This window comes from Emydura macquarii, unplaced genomic scaffold (assembly GCF_026122565.2).
Source record: "Emydura macquarii macquarii isolate MOO-44397 ecotype Brisbane River unplaced genomic scaffold, CSIRO-AGI_Emac_v2 contig_1644, whole genome shotgun sequence".
Taxonomy (NCBI): domain Eukaryota; kingdom Metazoa; phylum Chordata; order Testudines; family Chelidae; genus Emydura; species Emydura macquarii.
In genome coordinates this window covers 21,744,360-21,766,487 of record NW_027131781.1, presented here as the reverse complement: position 1 = coordinate 21,766,487, position 22,128 = coordinate 21,744,360, and the positions used below count along the sequence as shown (strand labels likewise).

Genomic DNA, 22,128 nt, shown 5'->3' with positions numbered 1-22,128 from the left:
TTTAATATTCATATTCAAGCACCACATAGAGGCCCTGATCGAGACTGGGATCCCGTGGTGCTAGATGCTCTACAAATATAAAGGTAAACATGGTTTCTGTCTGAAAGACCTTATGGTTCTTTTATTTGTACAAATATAGCAAAAACAATCAATGTTAATTAAGAGCCCACATTTTTCTTCACTATACTGATAAATTAACTTTCAATACTCATACATGTCAACTACAGCTTACACATCCCAGGTACTGGCATTAATTTAAAAGTGAGATGTGTATTGTATTATCGCTCTATTAGTTACACTATCTGAATCTAGAATTGTTTTATCTCAAATATCACAAATCTTTGACTGCATTCAAGTTGTGGAAGATGAGGGTGGAAAGAGAGGGACTGAGGGGTTTTGAGTGTCTTTTGAAAGTGGTAATTTTGTCCACAGGGGTTCAACATGACAAAAAATAAAACAAACACTTATCTTCTGAAATTTAACAACAAATCTTTATGCGTAATGAACTACCCATGGATACTTCTAAGTTACGTGCTGCCCTTAGGCAACATTCCTTTACAGCTTAACACACATATTAAAGCCAGTTTCCTGAAAATAAAAGGACTATATTTTCAAATCCAGGTACCTAAAGTTAAGTTCCATTTAGGACCCTAGAAGTGATCCAAGGAAAGTCAGGCAGTAGCTAGAGATCAGTAGTGTGGCTAGCCCCTTGGGGATGTCTACGCTGCCTCTGGGAGCAATCCTCCCAGCCCGGGTCAACAGGCTAGTGATAGCGTTGCTTGCATACCAATGCTAAAAATAGCTGTGTAGACATTTCTTTGAGGTTACAGCTCAGGCTCTCAGTCAGTGGTCTTAGAGAACTACATGACAAGTTACAGCTAAAAGGCGTGTGTGTGTGTGTGTGTAAGCGCTCTCATGTTACTGGCATGCATGATACAGCCTTCCCTAGGCTTAGTACACACTTGCCGAGAAATTCTGTGGCAGTCAATGGGAGTTATGCAAGCTACATAGAGTAGCTTGCGTAACTCACATCGACTTACGAAATTCTTTTCTGCGCACAGTCTCCACTACACTGTGCCGACAGGAAATGTGTTCCCGTCGACGCAGCACTACACCTTTTGAGAATGGTTTAATTGAATCGACTTCCGGATTGACTGAGAGGGTCTTCACTGCACACCTGCAGCTTTTGATGAGTGCTAGCTTGCTGAAACTTCTTTCAGCTTCTGCCAGTCATTGGCAGTGTGCAAAAAATCCATAGGGCTATGCACACTTCACTGAAAATTAGTTGCAGTTTTTTGTAAATCTCATTAAATAAGATAAGTGGGGGTAGTTCATATTCTTTTCCAAAAGTAGATGAAGTTTTTTTCAGGTGCAACATTTCACAAGGAAAATTCTCAGAAAGCTCTGTAGGATACTTGTGAAGTAGACATTTAGAAGCTTCTTCCAGTTCCACAGGCTCTAGTGTCACATATTTTAGGACTGAACAGAATGTCAAACAAATGTTATTGGTTGCTTTGAATCTGTGCTCTAATTCGCAATGACATTGTCCAAAGTTGCATCAAAAACATTCCTTCTGAATAAAGACTCTGGTTCATTTTCAGAGATGGTAGAACATGATTCTTCAGGCTCAGATGTCTCATCATGAAATCTTTTCAATTTCATTCCTCTCTTCTTTGGCAATTGTGCCAAAATTCCCATGCCTTCTGCTACAACACATGCTTCCTGTAGAATTTTGGGCCACTGATCTCTAAGTTGTTTTATTTCTTCAATAATAGCAGCAATGAGAGCTACCTCTGATTCAAGAGAGATTCCTCTGGCTTGTAAAATCTTGTTTCTGTCCTCAATACTTGAAAGAACTTTGTACCAGAAGCCAGCCATCAAAAGGCATAAAAATGAGCTGAAGTACCTTTTCACAGTGCTTCTACTTGTGATTGAGCTTCATGTGTCAAGTTTAATTCAAGAGCACTTTCAGTGCTTCCAGAATACCTGGAGGATGCTTTGTGAGTGGACTGAGAGCATCAGCACGTTCACTCCAGCATGTGTCTGACAGAGTGGAGTGAGCAGTGTATCCTATCTGTTATAATCTTCTACCTCACTGGGCTAGCACAAAAACACAAAAAGTTGCTGAACACAACCAAAAATGTTAATGTTTCAGTACAGGCTGCAGCAGCATTAACCCCTACAAGATTTAGTGAATGGGAACCACAAGGAAAATACACAGCAAGTTCATTTTTGAACATAATGCAGGCCTATTGACATATTAGAGCCATTATCAAATCCTTGACCTCTACAGTCATCCAGAGGAATGTTATGACGATTCAAGTTGCCAATTAACATTTCAGCTATCTGTTCTCCTTTTTTAAAATCAAAGTTGATAAACTCAAGAAACCTCTCTTTAATGTTAAATGCACCATTGTCTTTGTTGTGAACTACAAATCACAATATCAACACATGTTGTTCATGGTGAGAGGCATCAGGAGTAGCATCACATATGATAGAATAATAAATGGCCTTTTCTCTCTCTGCAAGGATGGCCTTCTGCACACTCTTACCACAACTCAATAAACTCATTCTGACTCTCCCATGAGACATAATGAGCCTGTCCTTCCATTGTTCTGCCCTCTGTTTGCTTCTGTTTGACTTTAGCCAAATGGTCACAAGTGCTGTGTAATGAGCTATAATCTCAAGAGTTCCCAGAAAGTTTCCACTGTGTGGGTCATCTACCAGATTATCATCTCCTTGGAATGCTAAACCTCATGAAGCAAGAAATAAGAACATCCAACAATCTTTCCAATATTTCTTTCCATCTTGTAGCTTCTGTTAATATTTGTCTTTGAATCTCACTGTCTATCCCATGTCCATCTGACAGTGACTGCTGTAATTGCTTCCCCCGGCAGTAGCAAGTTTTATGTTCTATGCTCTTTTCATGTTCAGGAAGTTTAGTTTATGCCATGTTTTCCCCCCACAACTGATGAATACTCTTCATTTAATGCCAGCATACTGCATTGTTTAAGGAAACACCTGACATGGAAAACAATAGAGTGCTTGGTTGGTAGCACTCCAAACAAGCCAGTCTCTTGGTATCTTTTCTCTCTCGTTGAAAGTCTTACATTTGAGAAGAAATTCAGGAAAATTATGCCTATCAACATGTTTTGGCATTGACTTTGCTAGCTTCCGCAATTCTTCAAAAGTCAGGACACCAGATAGAATCTGTTATGTTTTCAGGCCACAAGCCTGGATCTTTGAAAAGACAAGAATCAGATAGTGTAGCACTACTCTTCTGCTTCTTTTAAACCTTCTGAATATGGTGGTGCTAATGGTGATACTACCTGACTATCTTCAAGCATTAGATTGGAGTCACATGATGCATGTTCTGGCAGCTTTTCTTTGTCATCGCCAGTGCCACAGACAGTCTCAATATTGAAATCATTTTCATCTTGATTGTGTTCATCTGCTTCCCTAGCTAGTATATTGCCTGACTGCAGAAAGGCTTTGTCTGATATGAAAAACTGGAGGATAGTTTGGTGACATTTAGTGTCTTTTAGTTCCCTTTCTTTTACCTCCTTGCATTTCTGGCTGCCTGATTTGTATTTATAGCCACCACTAGACATGGCAGTATGGGGTGTGTGTGTGGGTGTGTGAGACTGTGAGTGAATTAGATACTTACTCACATATATTTTGGGCCTGCAAATCCAACCAAAAGCAGCAGCAGCAGCACTGGCATCCATTGTCTTATGGTGCTTTGCCCCTAGCTATCCCTCCCCTCCTGCCTATGCATAAGGAACTCTGGGACTGGTAGTTCTTGATATGATAGACCATGCCACAGAGAGGAGCACAAATCTTTCTGTCTCAAACTACAAGTCCTAGTTTAACTGCACAAACACACACACTCTAGTCTAGAGAAGAGCCTGGGCTAGGCCAGCTGGGCCAGCAATCCGCTGTTCAGAATATTGCTTGAGACTGCTCCAACACTGCTTCTGATTAGCTCCAGTAAATCTCACAAGATCTGGACCATAGATACAGGGAAATAAGTTTCTATAAATATTCTCAGGCATGATCTAGAATTTACCCTCAATTTTTTCCTCATGGTAATGGGGGTTGCAGCCTGGGCCGGGCCGCCCAGGGCCTCTGGGCCCCGGTAAAGTGTACCCTTCTCCTCCCCCCCACCTCCATGTGGGGGTCCTGCTGGTACATATACTCAGAGGCTGCTTAGATCTACACAAAAGAGGTGATGAGGGGGTGGTGCGAGGGGAACCTCCTTTATAACTTTTAACCAAGTGGTTTTGGTACTCACCTGATATGTGGGAGACTGGTAAATCCCACCTCTGCCTCATAAGGTAAGGGATTTGAACAGGGATCTGCCACCTCTCAGGTGAGAGCACTAGGCGCCGGGCTCTACCATGAGACTCACTCTTTCTCTGGCCCAAATAATATTTAATTAAAGTGACAACTTCAAAAGGAGAGATTGAGGGAGCCCCACATCAGAATATCTCGTAGCTCAGTGGTTACATTTAACCGAGAGGTGGCAGATCCCTATTCAAAACCCTTCTCTTCATCTGGGAGATGAAGGTGGAAATGGTACTGGGGGTCTCCCGCAACCTGGGTCAGTCCCCTCGCCACTAGGGTAAAGGTAGTAAGGGAGCTTCTCCCCATCCCCTGACACCCAAGCTGTTTTGTGGAGTTAGACAGCCTCTGAGCATGCCTAGTAGCTCGGGCCCCACACACAAGTTAGGCGGAGGACCACTTATCTTCCCTGATTCATGGATTGCTCTGAGGCTTAGGGAGGAGACAGGAAACTGGGCGCCTAGAATGAGGCTGCAGTGCACATACCCAGAGGCAGAAACATAAGTTTGCAGTGAATTACTGCAAAAAACACAGGCAACAGGTGAGTTTAGTCACCTACAGAAATAGGCAGAAAAACAGAATTTAAGGTATGATAATAAATTTAGGGCAGTGGTTTTCAACCTTTTCGGATTTGCAGATCCTTAACACATTTCAGATGAAGGTATGGACCCCTTTGGAAATTGTAGACATAATCTGCAGACCCCTAGGGATCCGGGAACCACATGTTGAAAACCACTAGCTTAGTTAGGGTAAGTCTACACTTCAATCTGGAGGTGTGGTTTCCATCCTGAGGAGACATACCCATGCTATTCTGATTGAGCTAGTGGGCTAAAAACAGAGCGTAGCTGCAGCAGCACGAAGGCTAGCTTCCCCCAGCCTATGCCTGTTTGAAATGTACTTGGGGCAGCTAGCCCTTCTCAGCGCTAGCACTGCTATGGGTAATCTATTTTTAGCATGGTAGTTTGATCGGAACTAGCATGGGCATGTCTCCTTGAGCTGGCAATCGCACCCCAGCTTGAAGTGTAGACATACTCCAAGTCTGTGGGTTAGGCACCTAAGTACCTTTGTGGAGGTGGGTCACTGTCCCTCTGATTGTGAGACAGAGAACTAACTATTTCCCAGTTTAATTAAAGTCTTTATTTTATTCTGTGAACGCTGCCTTGGGGATCAACGGACTACAATTAATCACTAAAAAGGCTTCTTGCCATAACAAAATGCAACTCAACTAAATATATTTTCAGTGTAAACACCATATAATTATTTAGAGCACCAGCATTCATTGTACCATTTTCCAGTACTCATGTATTTCAAATTACTAACACAGCATGCTGAATAGATTAATTATTTTTTGGTCTAAGGCACCTAGCTAGTCGATAGAATATATAAATGTGAGATAGTTAAAGCAAATACAATTTTTATTTACCTTTAATGTTTACATTAATATAATATTGTCCCTGCTGCCATTGTTTCTTTGCAGTAACAATTCATTCTCCATTGCTCATATGTTCCAAATTATAGGTCATTCTGTTATTAATGACTTTGGTGTAAATTCAGAATAACTCCACTGATGTCCATGGCATTACTTTGGATATACACTAATACATCAGCATCTGATATTAGTCTTGAGGGTTAATCCTGACATCAAAGGGCATGATCCTGACATTTTACTCACATAAGTAACCCTTACTCATGCAACAAGTACCTCTGAAGGTGACAGGATTGGAGTCTAAGAAATCATGCTGCATGTGGTCATTAGTTTGAGACATGTATACAGTACACAGTCTAATATGAAGCATATTCAATATTTGGTTCTGAAATAAAATAGTTTGCATTTATGTTTGAATGTAAATTCTGTTTGGGGGTAAAAGACAAAAACATTTTAAAAAGTAGCACTTAAACTTTAACAACTCTCCTCTTTCTCTTTATGATCTGAAAGAATGTAACTAAAGAGTCATATAGCATACAACAAAATTAAAATTCTTTCTCCTGTATGGTTCACATATACTCTGATTTCTATAGCAAATATTAATCAGTTATACTGTGTTAGCTATCAATCTATGGTCTTAGCTGAAGATTCAGATAAGTTGATATCATACATAAGGTGTACTGTAAAGCTCCCTTGGTGTTATCAAGCACCAGGTACTTCTTAGTGATCTTTCATTTGATTTGTATGTAAATTTATGCATCTTTTGAGAAATCTCAAGCTGCAGACTGAAAGCCATTGAAAGCATTTAAAAAATGAAACATACAGTATGATACACCAAGTTTGCATTTTAAAAGTATAAATATGTAATTTCATTCTCTAGATGCCACAAAATCTATAGGCAGGTAAGGAATCACCAGTATGTAAGCAATAATCACAAACTATATGAGTGCTCGAAGAAATGCATACACTTATTATGAACCCTCACTAGCAAAATGCACTCATAAAATATTCAAAAATACTTTATTCATACACTAACAGATATATATAAAAATATGTATAATATGTAAGATGAAAATCCAATTTCTAATTTTATATGCCTTCATATACAACAAGATAATTCAATTTCTTATCACGGTCATCAGTTACATGTATTTCAAGTTATTTGGAAACTTAAAATTATCTATAGGGGATCAATCCATTGTTCCCCAATACACTAAATAAAAAGATTTCCAATTCTTTTCCCTCCATTCCTCTGTATACATTGTACAGATGCTGCCTTTAGTTCCTAAATATACCCTGAAATTTTTGAAAAGTTGCCACAGCAAAAATAAAGTAGAACCATGCCTTACAGATGCAAAAGATTTTGGTATGTATCTGAGACCAGTGACCTCAGTGATTTTACTCCATATTTACAATATTGTAACTAAGAGCAGAGCTTGCTCCAGGATAGTGTGTGTGTTCCACAGTGCAACTCCATTTTAGGCTCAATAAAATCATAATAAAAAAAGAATCTAGTGCAATTCCCTCTTTCTTGTATTTTCAGAGTCCTGATGCACTTACTTTGAATAAACAGTAAGCTTTAATCCTGCATTAATCAATTTCACTAAGATTATTCTTCCTCATTGACATTTGGAATACAGTTTTTGTAATTAGTTTTTTATATTTTGGATGCCTATATGAAGTGATAAATTCCAAAAATGCATTTAAACTTAATGCAATTATCTATTATAATCAGAGAAAATTAAGAGCTCTGTAGCTCTGAATGTGGAGGTTCCGACTTGTTCCTTTAACTAAATATGTTCAGAGAGGCTCATATCCCTGCAGGAAATTAGGTGTCAGTCAGATGACATGCTAATGATTGGACATGTGCTAAGAAAATACATAGGGGACAGCTCTCGAACAGCCCCCTCACTGACAGCTATCATCTATATTTTCTGCAAATGTTGGTCAAAAATGTGCTAAGCAGTGTAAACAAGCCTAGGATAACTCTAACATCCTGTGCCTGCACATTTGTCTGTTGACTGTATCTGAAACCTAAATGATCTTTCCATTAACTCCTTTATTCCCTAACATTGTCCAGAGACTATTTTTTCCTCTTTGCTCCACTTGAAAAGGGGTGTGCACATCACAGGATGAGGCAGCTGTCAATGTTTATGCATCTTAAGCTGTTTATCCATTTCTCCAAGTGAGTGCAAAACTTGTGTGGTAAGCTTCATTTTCTTTATTCTCATGTCTGAGCTACCCCTCTGGTGCGACTGTCCATCAAGCACTTGGCTTCAACACAGAGTGCCTGAGAGCAGTACACTGGCCAACTGTTGACACTCTGTATATTCTTAATGAATTTTCCAAGAGCCTACTGTCTTTTTGACAGTGTCATGTACCCATAAACTGTGTCTTTCCCATGTTAAAATGGACTGAAATGATGTAAAACAGCTGTTAAGAAAGCCAAAATGAACAGTGAAATGAGCTAGCTTATGCCTTTTAGGCACAGCCGTGTTGTGGGAGGCAGCCACACCAGCAGAGAGCACCTTTCCTAGTGTCAGAGGCTACCGCCATTGTGAAGGGTAGCTCAATTCCCCCTGGAGCAGGCTGCTCCACTGTCCAAAGTGTAGTGAAGCAGTGAGCCTAACTCCTGCACCAGCATGTTTCTCTGCCCCCCAGGAGAGCAGGGACAATGAAGTTATTTTTATCTTATCTTTATTCCACAGCCTTCTTGCTTGTTCAAAGCAAACAGATAAGAACTAATTTCCCTTTCTGGCAGAAATCCAAAAAACATGGCAATCTGCCTAGGTAAATACTTTTACTACAAAGAGGAGACTGAAATACCCCAGCAGCCATAGAGAGTGGCCCTGCAGATGGGGATTAGATGCAATGGTGGGCGTGATCCCCTCAAGACTTGTCTCTTCTCCTTTCTCAGGCTTTAGTACAGTTACAGTCAAATCGCTGACGTCACTTTATATGTTGGGACCCTGTGGTACACAGCTTTGGCTGAGAACCTGACTGGAGTACAGAGTCAAAGGCCTTGCATGCCAGAACAGTCCATAACCCCAGCTGAGTTTAAATAAAGAAACATTTATTCGACATGCAAAGCAGAGACAGAATTATTGGAGATTAGTGTCACAAAGCTCTGTGTTAACTCAAAAGCTTGTCTCTTTCACAAACAGAAGCAGGTCTAATAAAAGATATTACCTCATCCACCTTGTCTCTCTAATATACTGGGACAAACATGGCTACAAAATCACTACAAAATACATTCTTGAGCTTGTTCACTTCAGTTACCTCAAAACATATTGCTAACAGCCCCTCATGCATTAAAACGTTAGCTGTCTGCTCTGACACTTCCACAACAGCAGACACACCTCATACCAAACTTGGAATCATACTTCAACCATTCAAAATGATGCAGCATGAACTGCTATCAAATAAACATCTTTGAAGATAGAAATTCAGACCACCAGCATGACACATTTTTGGGACGCTGCTGCCTAAGATGACCCTATTTTGTGAAGTCATTTGCGATTTGTGTACGCTTGAGAATAGAACTTGGTCCTAGAAAGGTGAGTAAAAAGCAATACTAGAAAGTACCTGCTGTGCATACATTTTTCAATGTTAAATGCAGTCCCTCTGCTATTTAATAAGAAAGGAGAGTAAATGGCACCAAGCTATATGCCGAACAAAATAGCTGCATGTTTTCAGTTTTTAAGATTCATCACATTTTTAGTGAGAAAGATAAACTGATTGGCAGTCAGTAGAGATGAGGGAATAACTGAAAAAATATTCATCAGATATTTAAGAAATAATGTGAAATTTGCCAGATAAATTGTTCAGTAAATACAGACTAAGCAACTCTGTTAGTGACTGCAGGTGTGGCCAATGGATGACTGTTCAGTGGCCCATTTGAAAGGGGCTGGTGGGATCAGTATTTGTCCATGGACAACAGGCCACATCACAAAAGCCAGAACCATAACAAATACTAATCTGTAACCTTGCTGGCAGCTTTAGCCGAGAGGCTGAGGACTGACTGATCTGATTTTGAAAGGGCTGTCAAGGTCAGGAATAAGGCATGTTGGCTAATTGCTGGGGATGGGGGAAGCCTGCCTATGCTCTAATAAAAGATACCTGTCTCCATGCTGCCATCTTTTACTTTCCAGTTACATTAGATTCTCGATGTTTACTCTTTAAGTCACAAAACGTTGAAGCCACCAGGCCCAATTTTTCCAAACTCTGTGGCTTGCCCAGTCTCAGCCATTATTAAATAAAAAATGTATCCAGCTTGCCAAGCAACTCAGCTGCTAAACTTAAACATAAAACATTAAACATAAAACATAAACCAGCATCAAACAGAGGAGCGCCTCACTGAAACCTTGAACAAACAAGATCTGGAAATTAACCAACATTCAGTAGCTGAAGTGTCTTGTCTTTTATGTATTTAAAAAAAAAACCCTGCAAACTTAGCATGTCGGGTCTGATTCTGAAGATGGGTTACAGCTCTGTTGTGCCAGTTAAGTGGCCTGCAAATGTCCAGCTGGGAATTCCCCTGTCAGAAGATGATTCTTTGCTGGTGTCTCAGCTAGGCCCTGTATCACATTCCCAAGGACAGGAAATCAAGGGAGTGAGTAGGTGCATCTGAGCTCTTGTCAGCAAGATAATTCTCCACTGGTACAGGATTCTTAAGGACCTTATGCCAGAGGCAGAACTTGGCACTGCCTGGGAGCAGCTCTAAAAATGGTTAGGGATGGCCCTGAGAATCAGCGAGCCAAAACTGGATCCTTGGTGTCTCCCTTCTCTCCACCCCCATAAGACAAGGAAAGAATCCGCTCCTTTCTACCAGTGTGTGATTATATGGCACCAAACTCCCACAAGGCACCAAAGCTAAAGTAGCTGGAAAAATAACATTTAGCAGGGCTTTTTGTGACAGGTACATAGCAATGCAGATTCCACATGTGGTCAAGGATCAGCAAATCATAGATGCAGTAAGGGGAGGGAGTAAAGAGCCTTCATAGCAAGACCCACATAAAGGTGGACTACAGTCACAGCTGTTGTGCTTATGGAAGTGCAGGGGTTGCTACTGAGTTGCTCTCGCTTACTAGATATGGGTATTTACATTGAAAAATCAGATTTGCTCATTTAAATATGGTAGCACTGTAATTTCTGCCAAGGTGGGATTGTAAAAAGTAAAACAATGCTCAGCACAAAGGCCACATTCACTCCTTCAGAAGGTAAAAATTTCAGTTCCCTGCATTCACCAGGGCCCAGACACTGGAAGGGACAGCCCAGTCACACCACAGGCTGAGCCACACAGGAAGATGGAGGGTATTTTAACCATCATCCTCCCTCCTGGCTTTTGCCAGCAGAGGGCAGCTTTAAAATCCAGCCAAGAGCCACATCAGCCGCTCTTCAGGGTAAGTAATGTTATAAATGAACTAATCCGATTGCCTTGGCCATGCCTCCCTGGCTACTTTTAGAACTAATCTGGCTACTGACAGAGTGCCTGTGAAGGGGTAGTTGCAGCAGCTTTCTAATGCCATAGTCCTCTAGTTTCCAGGGCCCTTGTTGGTGGGTTCACAGCAGCACAATGTAACACAAGGATAAATCCTCTAGTACAGCATTTCTCAACCTGGGGCCAGGAGTCACAACCCCCCTTGGAGGGTGTGGGGGGAAATCATGGGATGGGTTTAGGGGGGTTGCAAGCAGGTCAGTTTTCTTAGGCGCCACACCAAAGGGGGACCCATGAAGCTAATTTACAAACCCCAAGCCCCGCAGGGTGAAGCCTGAAGCCCCAGGCTTAAGGCAGGAGGTCAAATATTTTACTAGTGAGGAGGGGGTCACGATTTTTAAGTTCAAAGGGTTTGCCAGCACAAAAAAGGTTGAGAAATACTCCTCTAGTATATAGTAACAGTGGTGAACATAAGGATCCTTTACATCATGACTTAGGATAGTAGTCCCAGATAGTCCAATCCTGTTTGTAACAGGAGTGCTGGAAAGAAATGGAAACTTTATTTCCTAGCCCCAGGGTCAGTGTTCTGAAGGGAAACTCCTGCATCACAGAATAGGAGTCAGTCTCCACTGTCTCCAGTGGTCACTTTTACACAGTTTTAAACATGCAACTCTATTGAAGTCAGTAAGAAATAAGCAGCTAAAACTCTGCAAAATGATTTGATCTGATTCAGATATGGTTTTGTTTCATTAGATGTTTTCTAAATGTATAATTTCACTGAAATAAAATTGAGATATATTATAGGTGGTGTGTATAGCGATGCCTATGGTTAAGGTTACCTGACCCTTCCCATTATTAGATCCTGTTTTCAGTTACTTATAATTTTGACAAACTTTAATTGTTCAGGCTAAAATTTTCTATGCCAAGATGTATCCCTCTATGTACTTGGAACCTGATCCTGTATTCCTTCTACAAATAAAACCTCTCATTGATTTCAGTGGACTTTTGTGTATGCCAAGAAATCAGAAGTGACCCTGTACTTTTATCATCATCAACTCCTGTACTCCTCATTAAAGCAAAACTCTCAGGGTGAAATCCTGATCACACTAAAGTCAATGGGAGTTTTGCCATTCAATGGAGCTTTTCACCCTTTAGTGATTTCAATGAGTAAGGACTAAGGACTTCAGGATTTAACCTTTGATAAACAATAAAATTTACAGGACCCAAAACTCCTTCTGTCCTTGTATTATAACTGAATATGTACTTTGTGTTTAATCAGGGATGACACTATTGTGCCTGCACATTTTAAAACTCACTCCATTTTTGACTTACATATCCCTAAGGAGCGTAAAATTGAGGTCTAATTATACTTGGGAGAAAATGAGCTGCTGAACTGCAACACCAACTTTATGTGAGAGAAATTACTTTTAGTAATTCTCCTCTATCAAAGTACACAGAGAAGGTAATCAATTGTACAACCTTTAGGATCCTTTAATTTTGAAAAGTAAAAATTTTATTGAAAAAAATATGTAAAAAAGGGTTTTGTCATTTCATATCCCACAAGTCTGAATCACATACTGTCTTCTATGAAGGCCACCCATCCACACTAATAGTACTGATTGTGTGTATAATATATACATCTGTATAATGTGCAGTTTTAAAAAACACACCAATGCAACAATCAGGTGTGGTGGGTGCTAGAATATTTTTTATTGCTGCCTCAGGCGGAATTAGTAGTATTAGGCAATATTAGTATTACTATTAGTAGTAGTAGTAGGCAATATTTTTTATTCTGTAAGAAGTTACAAAAAAAGGTACCATGTGAAAAGCTGGATTATCTTTAACTCCTATATTTTCACAGACCACATCCCCACTGTAGACCACTGAAGATCCACTGCCTATGGTGTGCATATCAACAAATTATGGTGTTGCCAAAGTATAGTACGATATAGTGGTATAGTAACCACTTCTGTTCCATTCTGTAGATCTCTTTAACCTTCCTACTGATAGATTGTAGAGATCTACTACTGTCCTTATTACCTTAATGATGGAAACAGAAGGCCTCAAGGCCTTTCATAGATTGCAGATACATCCTTGGTTATATTATATCACACATACACACACTAAAATCATACCCAGTGACAATAAATGCCACTCTGTGTGTTAGTAAAAATCAAAGTACAATACCTTTGTTCTTTTTCTTGCACGCTGAGAGCACTGTTCACGGATGACAGACTGCTGTATGTGCCCTGACGTGAATGACATGCACCTTGGAGAGAAGCCCTCCTGTAATGGCTTCTGCAATCCGAATCTTGATAGTTGGGAAGGAGGGAGGAAAAATAGATTAGAAATAACTCAAAAGGCATGGAAATCAGTTTAATAGAAAAGAAACTTTAAGAAACAGTAATTGAAAATACCAGTATTGGGAAGTGATTCTGTCATCAAAGGTTTTGTGAATTTATGCAATAGCTTTAATGTAAATAAGCAAATTGGAGATTAATTGAGTCTAAATTATTTTTATAATTAAATTACATGACTTTCAAGATCATCAGATCACAGAATCAACATCACATTCTGATTTTCTGTATGTTTCAAAGACAAGTTAGAGATGTTTGGGCCACTATCTTGTGCATATTCACAAACTAAGGAACAATGTATTTTTACCAGTTATGAAACAAACTACCATTTGGATATGGAGGAAGTGAAGTCCTTTACTTTTCCAATCAAATTTGAAAAGGTATTTAATTCACAATATCTTAATTATGCTTGTGTGTAAACACACAACTTTTTAGTAAAGTGCTATGTGAAGTTTAATTCCACCTGCTGTAGGCCCACAAAGTTACACAAAGTACAGATTCTGATACCCTTATTCTTGGTAAGCAGAATCTTAATCCACAAGCAGACCCACTGATCCATTGTAAGTAATGGTATCATAATCTAGCACTAAGTCAACAGAACTTTTCTTCCACAATGTTTAGAAGATTTCACGTGACCCCCTATTCTTTTTTTCCCTCCACATACATTATTCTGATCAGTTGTTGGGGGGGGGGGGTGGGGATGTTGTTTTATTTTCCTTCAAAGCATTTAACTTGGAAGGTTGCCAAATTATCTGGTTCGCTGCCAGAGAAGGAAATGAGGTCTTATCTTTTACTTTGAATAAAAGCAACAAAACTGTGGAACAAAGATAAGATAAAGATAACACTTTGGAGACAATGGGATCTTGTTCATTTCCTATTTCATGAGCAATGCTCACTTATAAGTTGTTCAAATTTATGTGAATTTGCCTTGATCTTCCCCTACTGTTTTCACTTTCTGGAGCAGCTGTGGTAACCTTCCCCCACCCTTGGGAGTGCATACAATCTCTGGCCCACACTGATATAAAAATAATTTACACACTTAACATAATATATAGTCTCACAAAGACATTGCAGGAAGTTGCTGTCAGAGAACTATTCCTACATTGTTCAAAAATGATCAGTAGAAATTACGTTAACTGCTGCCTTTTCTCTTGAAAGAAGCAACAGAATATTTCCTTGACCACTGAAATGATAGAAATACAGCACAAGGCTGACTACAGTCTAATGTCACTCCTACACTAAAAAAAAGTAAATAATTATTATAATTGTGAGGGAACCACTAAAAGAAGTGTTCAAATATGTAAAAGTCAGTCTATTACCTGTAAAATATAAGTGCTAACAGTGTGACTTTGGATATCATAATGTTAGAATGACAATCTTTTTAACATTACATTTTTTTGTTCCGAGCAAGTTTAGCGTTTGCAAAACATACTATATTGACTTCTCTGAAGACTGAAATCCTGGCCCCAATAAAGTCAGTGGAAAATCTCCCTCTGACTTCAATGCAGTCAAGTTATCACACCTGGATTTTTAGCCTCAGGAGACATAAAGCATGAACAGTTAAATATTAGCGTCTCCATGCTTTTATACTAATATCTACACCAATATGCCTTACCTGTGATCTGGAGAGACCTTTTTAAAAAAAAAAAAAAAAACCTAAACAGATTCTCTGCATTCACCAGTTGTTGGATCAGAGTAACATACAGTTAAAGCTAAATCTGTGCCAACAGGTGATATGCTGAAGGGATACCCAGAAATATTGAATAGGTATCACCTGAACACTGGATCACTGAAATTTGCCCGTGTATGTGATCCCAAGTCCCAACAGACTCCAATAAGAATTGGTTTCTGTCAATATAATTTTATTACTTGATAAATGTGAATGAAGATGATTTATGCCTCCCACAGCCCCTTTTAGAAAAACCAGAGTACAGTGCTTTTCTAGTTTTCTTTTCAAGATTAGTTTCTCCTCTCACAGGAACATATAACTTCACAAGCCCAAATAAGTTGCTATGTTTTAATTATAATGTCAAATTATCCATTTCTAATAACCTTTTAAAAATCGACTTTCAGTCATATCACTAGAATTGGGAACATTGTGAAGTCTTTGCAAGTGGTCTAGCATACAGTCTTTTTGTCATTGTGTATTTACATGCAGAACTTTAGAAGTATGAGACATCAGGCTTTGGGACAAAAATGCAACTTTCAGTGGAAAAGTGACCATGTCACAAAAGCACTAGCGTAAGTGGCAATAACACTCTTGGAAGTAATCACAGCAGGCTCATCAAAGACTAAATTGGTATAGAGAAGGAACTGTGCCCTGACCTCTACAGCTGGGTTCTTCTAGTTCCAGATTAAGACGGATTGGTGGGGCAACATGGGCGGCCCTTGCATTTCTACTGCATGTGCTATACCTCTCTGTAAATAAACGGTAGACTTTGGTCTGAGATTGGCACCTGTCAATCTGGCACCTTTCATGAAGCAATGAAAAAAATTCTCTCTTTCTCAGATACATGTGAGTGCACAAATCCTCAGCTGCTGTAAATCATCACAACACCAGAGCGACAGCTGAGGATATGGAACCAAATGTTTAACAAATGTGCTGAAAAGTAGGCAAAAGGTCAACAGAATCAAAATGTGATGCACCAAATGTACTGCAGAAAAAACCAAAGGATAAAGCTATGTATGGGGCATTTGAGCATCTGACAGCTTAGTGTTTTATACCTGTTTTCTCCTGCCTATGTAGAAATACAATGTTAGAGTGACCTCTACAGGATTTCCCCAAGCATTTGACTGTGTAGAATGCTCTCTCTACAGTTTCAAATATGGTCTCTTAAAAAGTTAACTTGCTCTGTCTCTTATGCTTCTTAATTTCTGCCCATCTGTTCTTCTGGAATCAAAACCTAGGCTATGAAAAATTAATTAGTAATTGGCTGAACCAAAGACAGATGAAAATAGCAAGTTCTCTTGATGCAGTTGTGTTAGGCCTTGATCCAGCAAACTACTTAAGCACATGCTTAAATGCTTTCCTAATTTAGGGCCATAATGAGAGAGCTAAGTATGGCACTGACGAACATATACCATTGGCACTCACTTTTTCCTAGTGGATGCTGTGGCATAAAATTCCAAGGACCTGGAGTCCCTTTAGCCCACCCCAAATTGGAGTGTTCTTCCTTATATGTCCCCTTTGCTTCTTTTATAGTTATAGTTTCAATTTAACTGCTAAAGTGAGTGTAGTCATTCCACCGAGTTCAACTGGAAATAGATCAGGCCAGTAGCAAGGAATATTCTAGACAGAACTACACCTGAATAGCAAGAACAAAAGTTACTGTACATGAAGTTTCCTATTTGTTGGAGGCTTCATAAAACAACATACAAAAGGGAGAGTATTATCCTTAGAAGGGGAAGTTTACCAGTGCTATTTTCTTGGCTAAGATTTACTATTAGAAAAAAGTTTACTATTAGAAATGAGAGAAACAGGAGTACTACTGCACAAAGAACACTATTTTTCTTTTCCTCAGCAAAATAATTCCCCCCAATGTTGACCTTGTGGGTAAAGTATACAAGGTTTTCCACCTCATCTCCAAGCCTCTAGTCAGATAAAGTTCAGGACAAAATTCAATCTTCCAATATTGTAAGCTTGTACCACTCTTCTCTTGCATGTCAATTTATTTTATGTTTCTCTTACTGTAGATTTCCTATTACTCTTGTATCCACATCAGCATTACTGTCTTTTAATATGCTTCATTAAAAAAAACCCACATTTTATTCCTAAAAAGTTCGTTATTTTATTTTTTATTGTAAATTTGATTTATAATAGAAAACTTAGCAAAGTGTTACAATTTGATTGGTGATCATTTTTAAAAGCTATTTCTTTGTCCATGTTACTTCCAAAGACTTACTGTATTAAAACCTAGCAGCCAAGATTTTCAGAAGTGTTCAGTGATTCTGGGTATCCAACTTGAGACACCTGAAAGGGACCTGATTTGAGTACTAAGAATCCATCGTTTAAAGAAGTATTAATGTTCTTTTCATTATATCATTTTGGCCCCATCCCCTTTGTACCTTATCTACAGAATTGCTACTATTGATATCAATGGGAGCTCTCAGAGAGCAACGTCTTATTCAACATGAGTAGTAAAGGTGGCAGAATAGGGATATTATTTTAGCAGTTTGTTAATAGCCAAATTGTACTAGTTATTGGTCCAAATAGAGGGTGCAGACTTCACCACTCCAGTGGGAGGGAAGAAGGGAGGGTGTAATGCCAGAGGGACACACATTCCTTCTTTGAGTTTCACGGTCTACATGGGGGTGCACAAGCTGTGTTATCCAATAAACTTGCTCCCCTCACAATGTACCTCACCCAGGACTATGGCAGTGACTGTAGACACCAGATCCCTGGCGTCATCATTGCTAAACCTGGACAGTTAGCAACCATGGAGGGAAGTATTTAAATCCAACCAGATAACTCTTTTAATGCTGTTTATTTAAAAATCACAAACCAGCATCACTATCAGCAGTTTAGGACTCTTTTTTTAAAACCACAAAAATACCCATTACATTTTGGGCCTGAGCTTCCTCATAGTGTTCCTTTCACTACTACTATCATCAGGTGCTCAGATACTACAGTGATGGGCAGCCATATAAATGCCTAGAGACAGTTTAATATTTGATAGGGCATTGCATGAACTTAGACAAGTAAGTTTCTTCCAACTCATACTGTTCAATTTTTACTTGGTTATTAGTGGGTAAACTTACCAGGCAGTAACGCAAAGTAGACATCCAGTAAAATCTCATGTAGGGTTGGTGTTTTTGTGCCACAGATTTCATTTCCATTTTTTATGACTTCAGAATGTAGCATCCACCATGCACCCGAACCTTCCTACAAAGGATATACTGACGTTTACCTGGGTAGGATTCACATTACCTATCAATATCATTCTGCTACAGAGGCCCGATTCAAAGCCCACTGAAATCCACAGGAGCCTTTCAATTGATTTCAATAGATTTTGGATCAGGTCCCCATCTGGCAATTAATATTTTTGAATTCTTACAAACTTTTACTCATGTAAGTTACCCTTATGTGGACTATTCACACGAGCAAGTCTTTGCAGGATTAGGCTTTCTTTTTTATTATACATCAATTCAAATGTAGGTGAAAAACATGAGTACTGAAAGTTACAGCCCTCACTCTGAAGGCCCCAGCATAAGCAATACTGACAACTTCCAGTCAAATTTCTCTGTGTACTCCAACGAGCAAGTACAATCTAGGAAGCTAAAGTGATTAATGTACAGTAAATATAATAGGAACCCATCCCCTCCCCCCAAAAAAGCAGTTTATACAACCACTGTTCTTCAGAAGTTGCACTGGCCTCCTTGGTAATAGCATGCAGAGGCTGCTTCTGCTTCAGAGAGCACTAGTAGTAGCAGCTGAATGTCAATTTAGACAATACCTGGTGTGGTATAATTGGTTTCCACAGTGCCCTTATGTGGCCTGCCATGGCCCCACTCATTCCCACCTCAGTTTCCCTCCAGGTCTTCAGTCTTCCCTGGTTTGGTCTGAGACCCTGGCCAGTGTTGGTTCCAACAGAACATCAGACATTCCAGTCCTTAGCTGGCTATAGCCCTACTCTACAGGATCTGTCTTTGCAAGTTAAAACGCATCAGCGTTCCCTGTACCTCAGCACCCACTGTCAGGGCCTTGATAGCAAAATCAAACAATAGCCCCAATGGAAACAAAAACAAAAAAAAGCATCTTTCCTCATGGGCTACCCTTTCACCCCACCTTCTCATCTAGTGCTCATCCTCTGAACTTTCTCCTTGGAAACCTAGCATCTACCCAAACCACTGAACCTCTAGGCCTCCTCCCAAGAGTCCTTTGTCCACTCAGGTTTCTCCACAGACTGGACCCTTATTCCCATCTACCACCAGGCCATTTGCCTGGGGTTTGGCTTTCTTCAGGGTCTGCCACCAGATTCTCCTCTCCGGCCACTCTCCCACTTCAGGATCAGTCTTAGGAGAGAACTTCCCTCCTGTAGTGCCTCTCCTTAACTAACCACTCCCAGCCCTTTACAGAAATCATCTCACTCCATCCCAGATGGATCTGATCACTGAATCAAGCCATCTGCTCCCCAGAACGTCAGGATCAAGCGTGGGGGTAGCTGATCCACCATAGGCAAAGCTGAGCCTGACTCTCCTTAAAGGGCCAGCCTGTGACACATGGACATTTATGACATATAAGACCTACTTTCTCTCCCCAACAAAGAAATGGTGTCTGAGGAGAAGAGGAGGAAGAGAAGCAGCCAACGCAGGAGAGAAAGAGGTTAAATGGGGCCCAGCTGGGGCCACCCTCCCCCCAGCACCCTCCTGGACACAGAACTGTGCAGGGAAGGCTCCCCTGCCCCAACTCACACACAAACACTCCAGCATGAAGACCCAGGTGGTGCCTTGCCTCCACCCTCCATGTGGCCTTTAGGGGAAACTGCAGATGATCCAGTCACACAGACTCCAGCCAGTAGGAACAGAAGTAGCCCAAGCAGGGATCTTTTTCTCCTCTGGACATTCCAGTTCCAGGAACTTCCAGTTCTTTTTCTGTCCTGGGTTGATTGGCTATTTGTTCCAACCCTCCCTCTCCCACTCATACTCTCTTCACCTAAGCTTCACTCCACATCTAGTCCTCTTCTCCCCTCCCCTCCCCTTCCTTTAGCTGATCCTCTTCTAAGCAAACCTCCCCCCAATATCATGGAACTAACACAATGTCTGCTGCCATCTTCACTGAGCTGGTGTCTTATACCTCTTCCCCCACCTTGCATTGGTCTTGTCTATTTAGATTGTAAGCTCTTTAGTGTAGGGTCTGTCTGCTACTCTCTATTTGTACAGTGCCTAGCACAATGGGCCCCCATTCTTAGTTGTCCCTTAGGCACTATCATAACGAACATGAATAATAAGAATAATTAATAAACAGCCTTTAAGTTGCAGCTCCCAAACACCAGATACCACAGCTGTAGTCTGTTCTAAGGAGAGACAACTATTACAGATGTTGGCTGTAATAGCAGCCACTGCAGCAGAGAGCTGATGAATGCACTCAGAGGCAGGCCCCAGAGATCCATAATCCGTTTGGATCTGGCTACATATTTTGGGGAAGACTCTAGTCTAATAAATCAAGAAATCCCTCTTAACTGTGGGTGTCAGAGGATTCAAGTTTCTGCTCTATGTAAGGGCCTTTAGTTTTTAAGATGACCCTCACCAAAGCCTCTTCTGCCCTTGATGCCAAGCTGGTTTATCACTTATTTTTAAACAAAAATTAAAAACGGAACAAACAAAATAACATTTTTCACATATAGAACACCTTTAATACTATTGAAGACTGGAAATTCCCCTGAGAGGTAGGTAGGTAGCTAGTATCATGCCCATTTTATAGATGGGCAAAGTGACTTAACCATGGTCACAATGAATTAGTGGAAAACCAGGCAGAGAATTCTGACACCAAATCTCCCTGCTCTAATCACATAAACCATATTGCCTCTGCATTTCTCATAACTAGTGAACACCATTGAACTTTAACCCACTTGCTGAATTACACATAATTCAATATGCAAACCACTTCTCCAGAGAACACCACCTTATGAATATCAACTATTACTTGGAGAGTCACATATGCACTGTGCCTCAGTATTGTGGCCTGAAGCAAATGAGATAGGCTTCTGATTAATCATAAATGATATTTACAGTAGGTGAAACACTGAAAATAAGACATTTTTATCAGATTTTACACAAAACATTTTTGCACAGCAGGTCAACTTACATCTGTTGCATATTCCACAGTTTTTAGGGGAATCCATAAAATACCTAAAAGTCTGTCCCATATCAAGCCTTTCTTCCACAGCTCCACAATAAAGCCCTTTTTGACATCACTGATTTCACTGCAAACAAACAAATTTAAAAAAAAAAAAAAAAAAGTCAGATATTGTAAGTTGGCAGAGCAAACCTGTAAATGAACCTTGTTAACCATTAATCTGAAAACGCAATCTTAATGGTGGTTTCAAGGTAGGGGTATGCAGGAGATGCACTGATTCAGACCTTTTCTGGGCAGTTTCTGCCCGTGGTGCTGCTCTGACCTTCAAATGGATTTTGAAGCTGCCCTCCTCAAGAGGAACCCTAGGACTAGCATCCTAGACTGAATCACACACCCAGCCTCTAGTGCAGCTACCCTCATAGGTACAGGACTTACACTGTGTATCTAACCTTTTGTTATGTTAGTTGGCTCGCCAAAGAACAGTTAAAATATATTTTAATAATATGAGGAAATACCAGCTCAATGACACATTCGTACAGTAATCTAAATTCTAAAGCCTCCTTATAACCCATATTCTAGTTATTTACTATTTTAAAATATTAGTAGGTAACAGCATTGTAGCACTTCACAAAAATGAACTCCTTCACCCGCATAGCATCCCTGAGACATAGCTAGAGAAACAGATTGAAAGGGCCAAGCTGGGCTCGTGTCCAAGTCAAAAGCATTATTTGGAAGCTCATCTGTGATTAGAAACTAACAGTTCCCAGGT

At 40.1% G+C, this 22,128-nt stretch overlaps 1 protein-coding gene across 6 annotated transcripts in view; it reads right to left on the bottom strand.

Moving 5' to 3' along the window:
- The window catches only part of LOC137158193 (protein unc-13 homolog A-like), a 95,815-nt gene that overhangs the window by 58,487 nt on the left and 15,200 nt on the right, over positions 1-22,128 (bottom strand). For all 6 annotated transcript variants that reach the window (XM_067555869.1, XM_067555864.1, XM_067555865.1 and 3 more), the window contains 3 exons: positions 21,369-21,486; positions 18,323-18,446; positions 13,395-13,518 (listed from right to left, as the gene is read on the bottom strand). In XM_067555869.1, the coding sequence (XP_067411970.1) occupies positions 13,395-13,518; positions 18,323-18,446; positions 21,369-21,486 (366 nt within the window). The remainder of the gene's footprint in view (positions 1-13,394; positions 13,519-18,322; positions 18,447-21,368; positions 21,487-22,128) is intronic.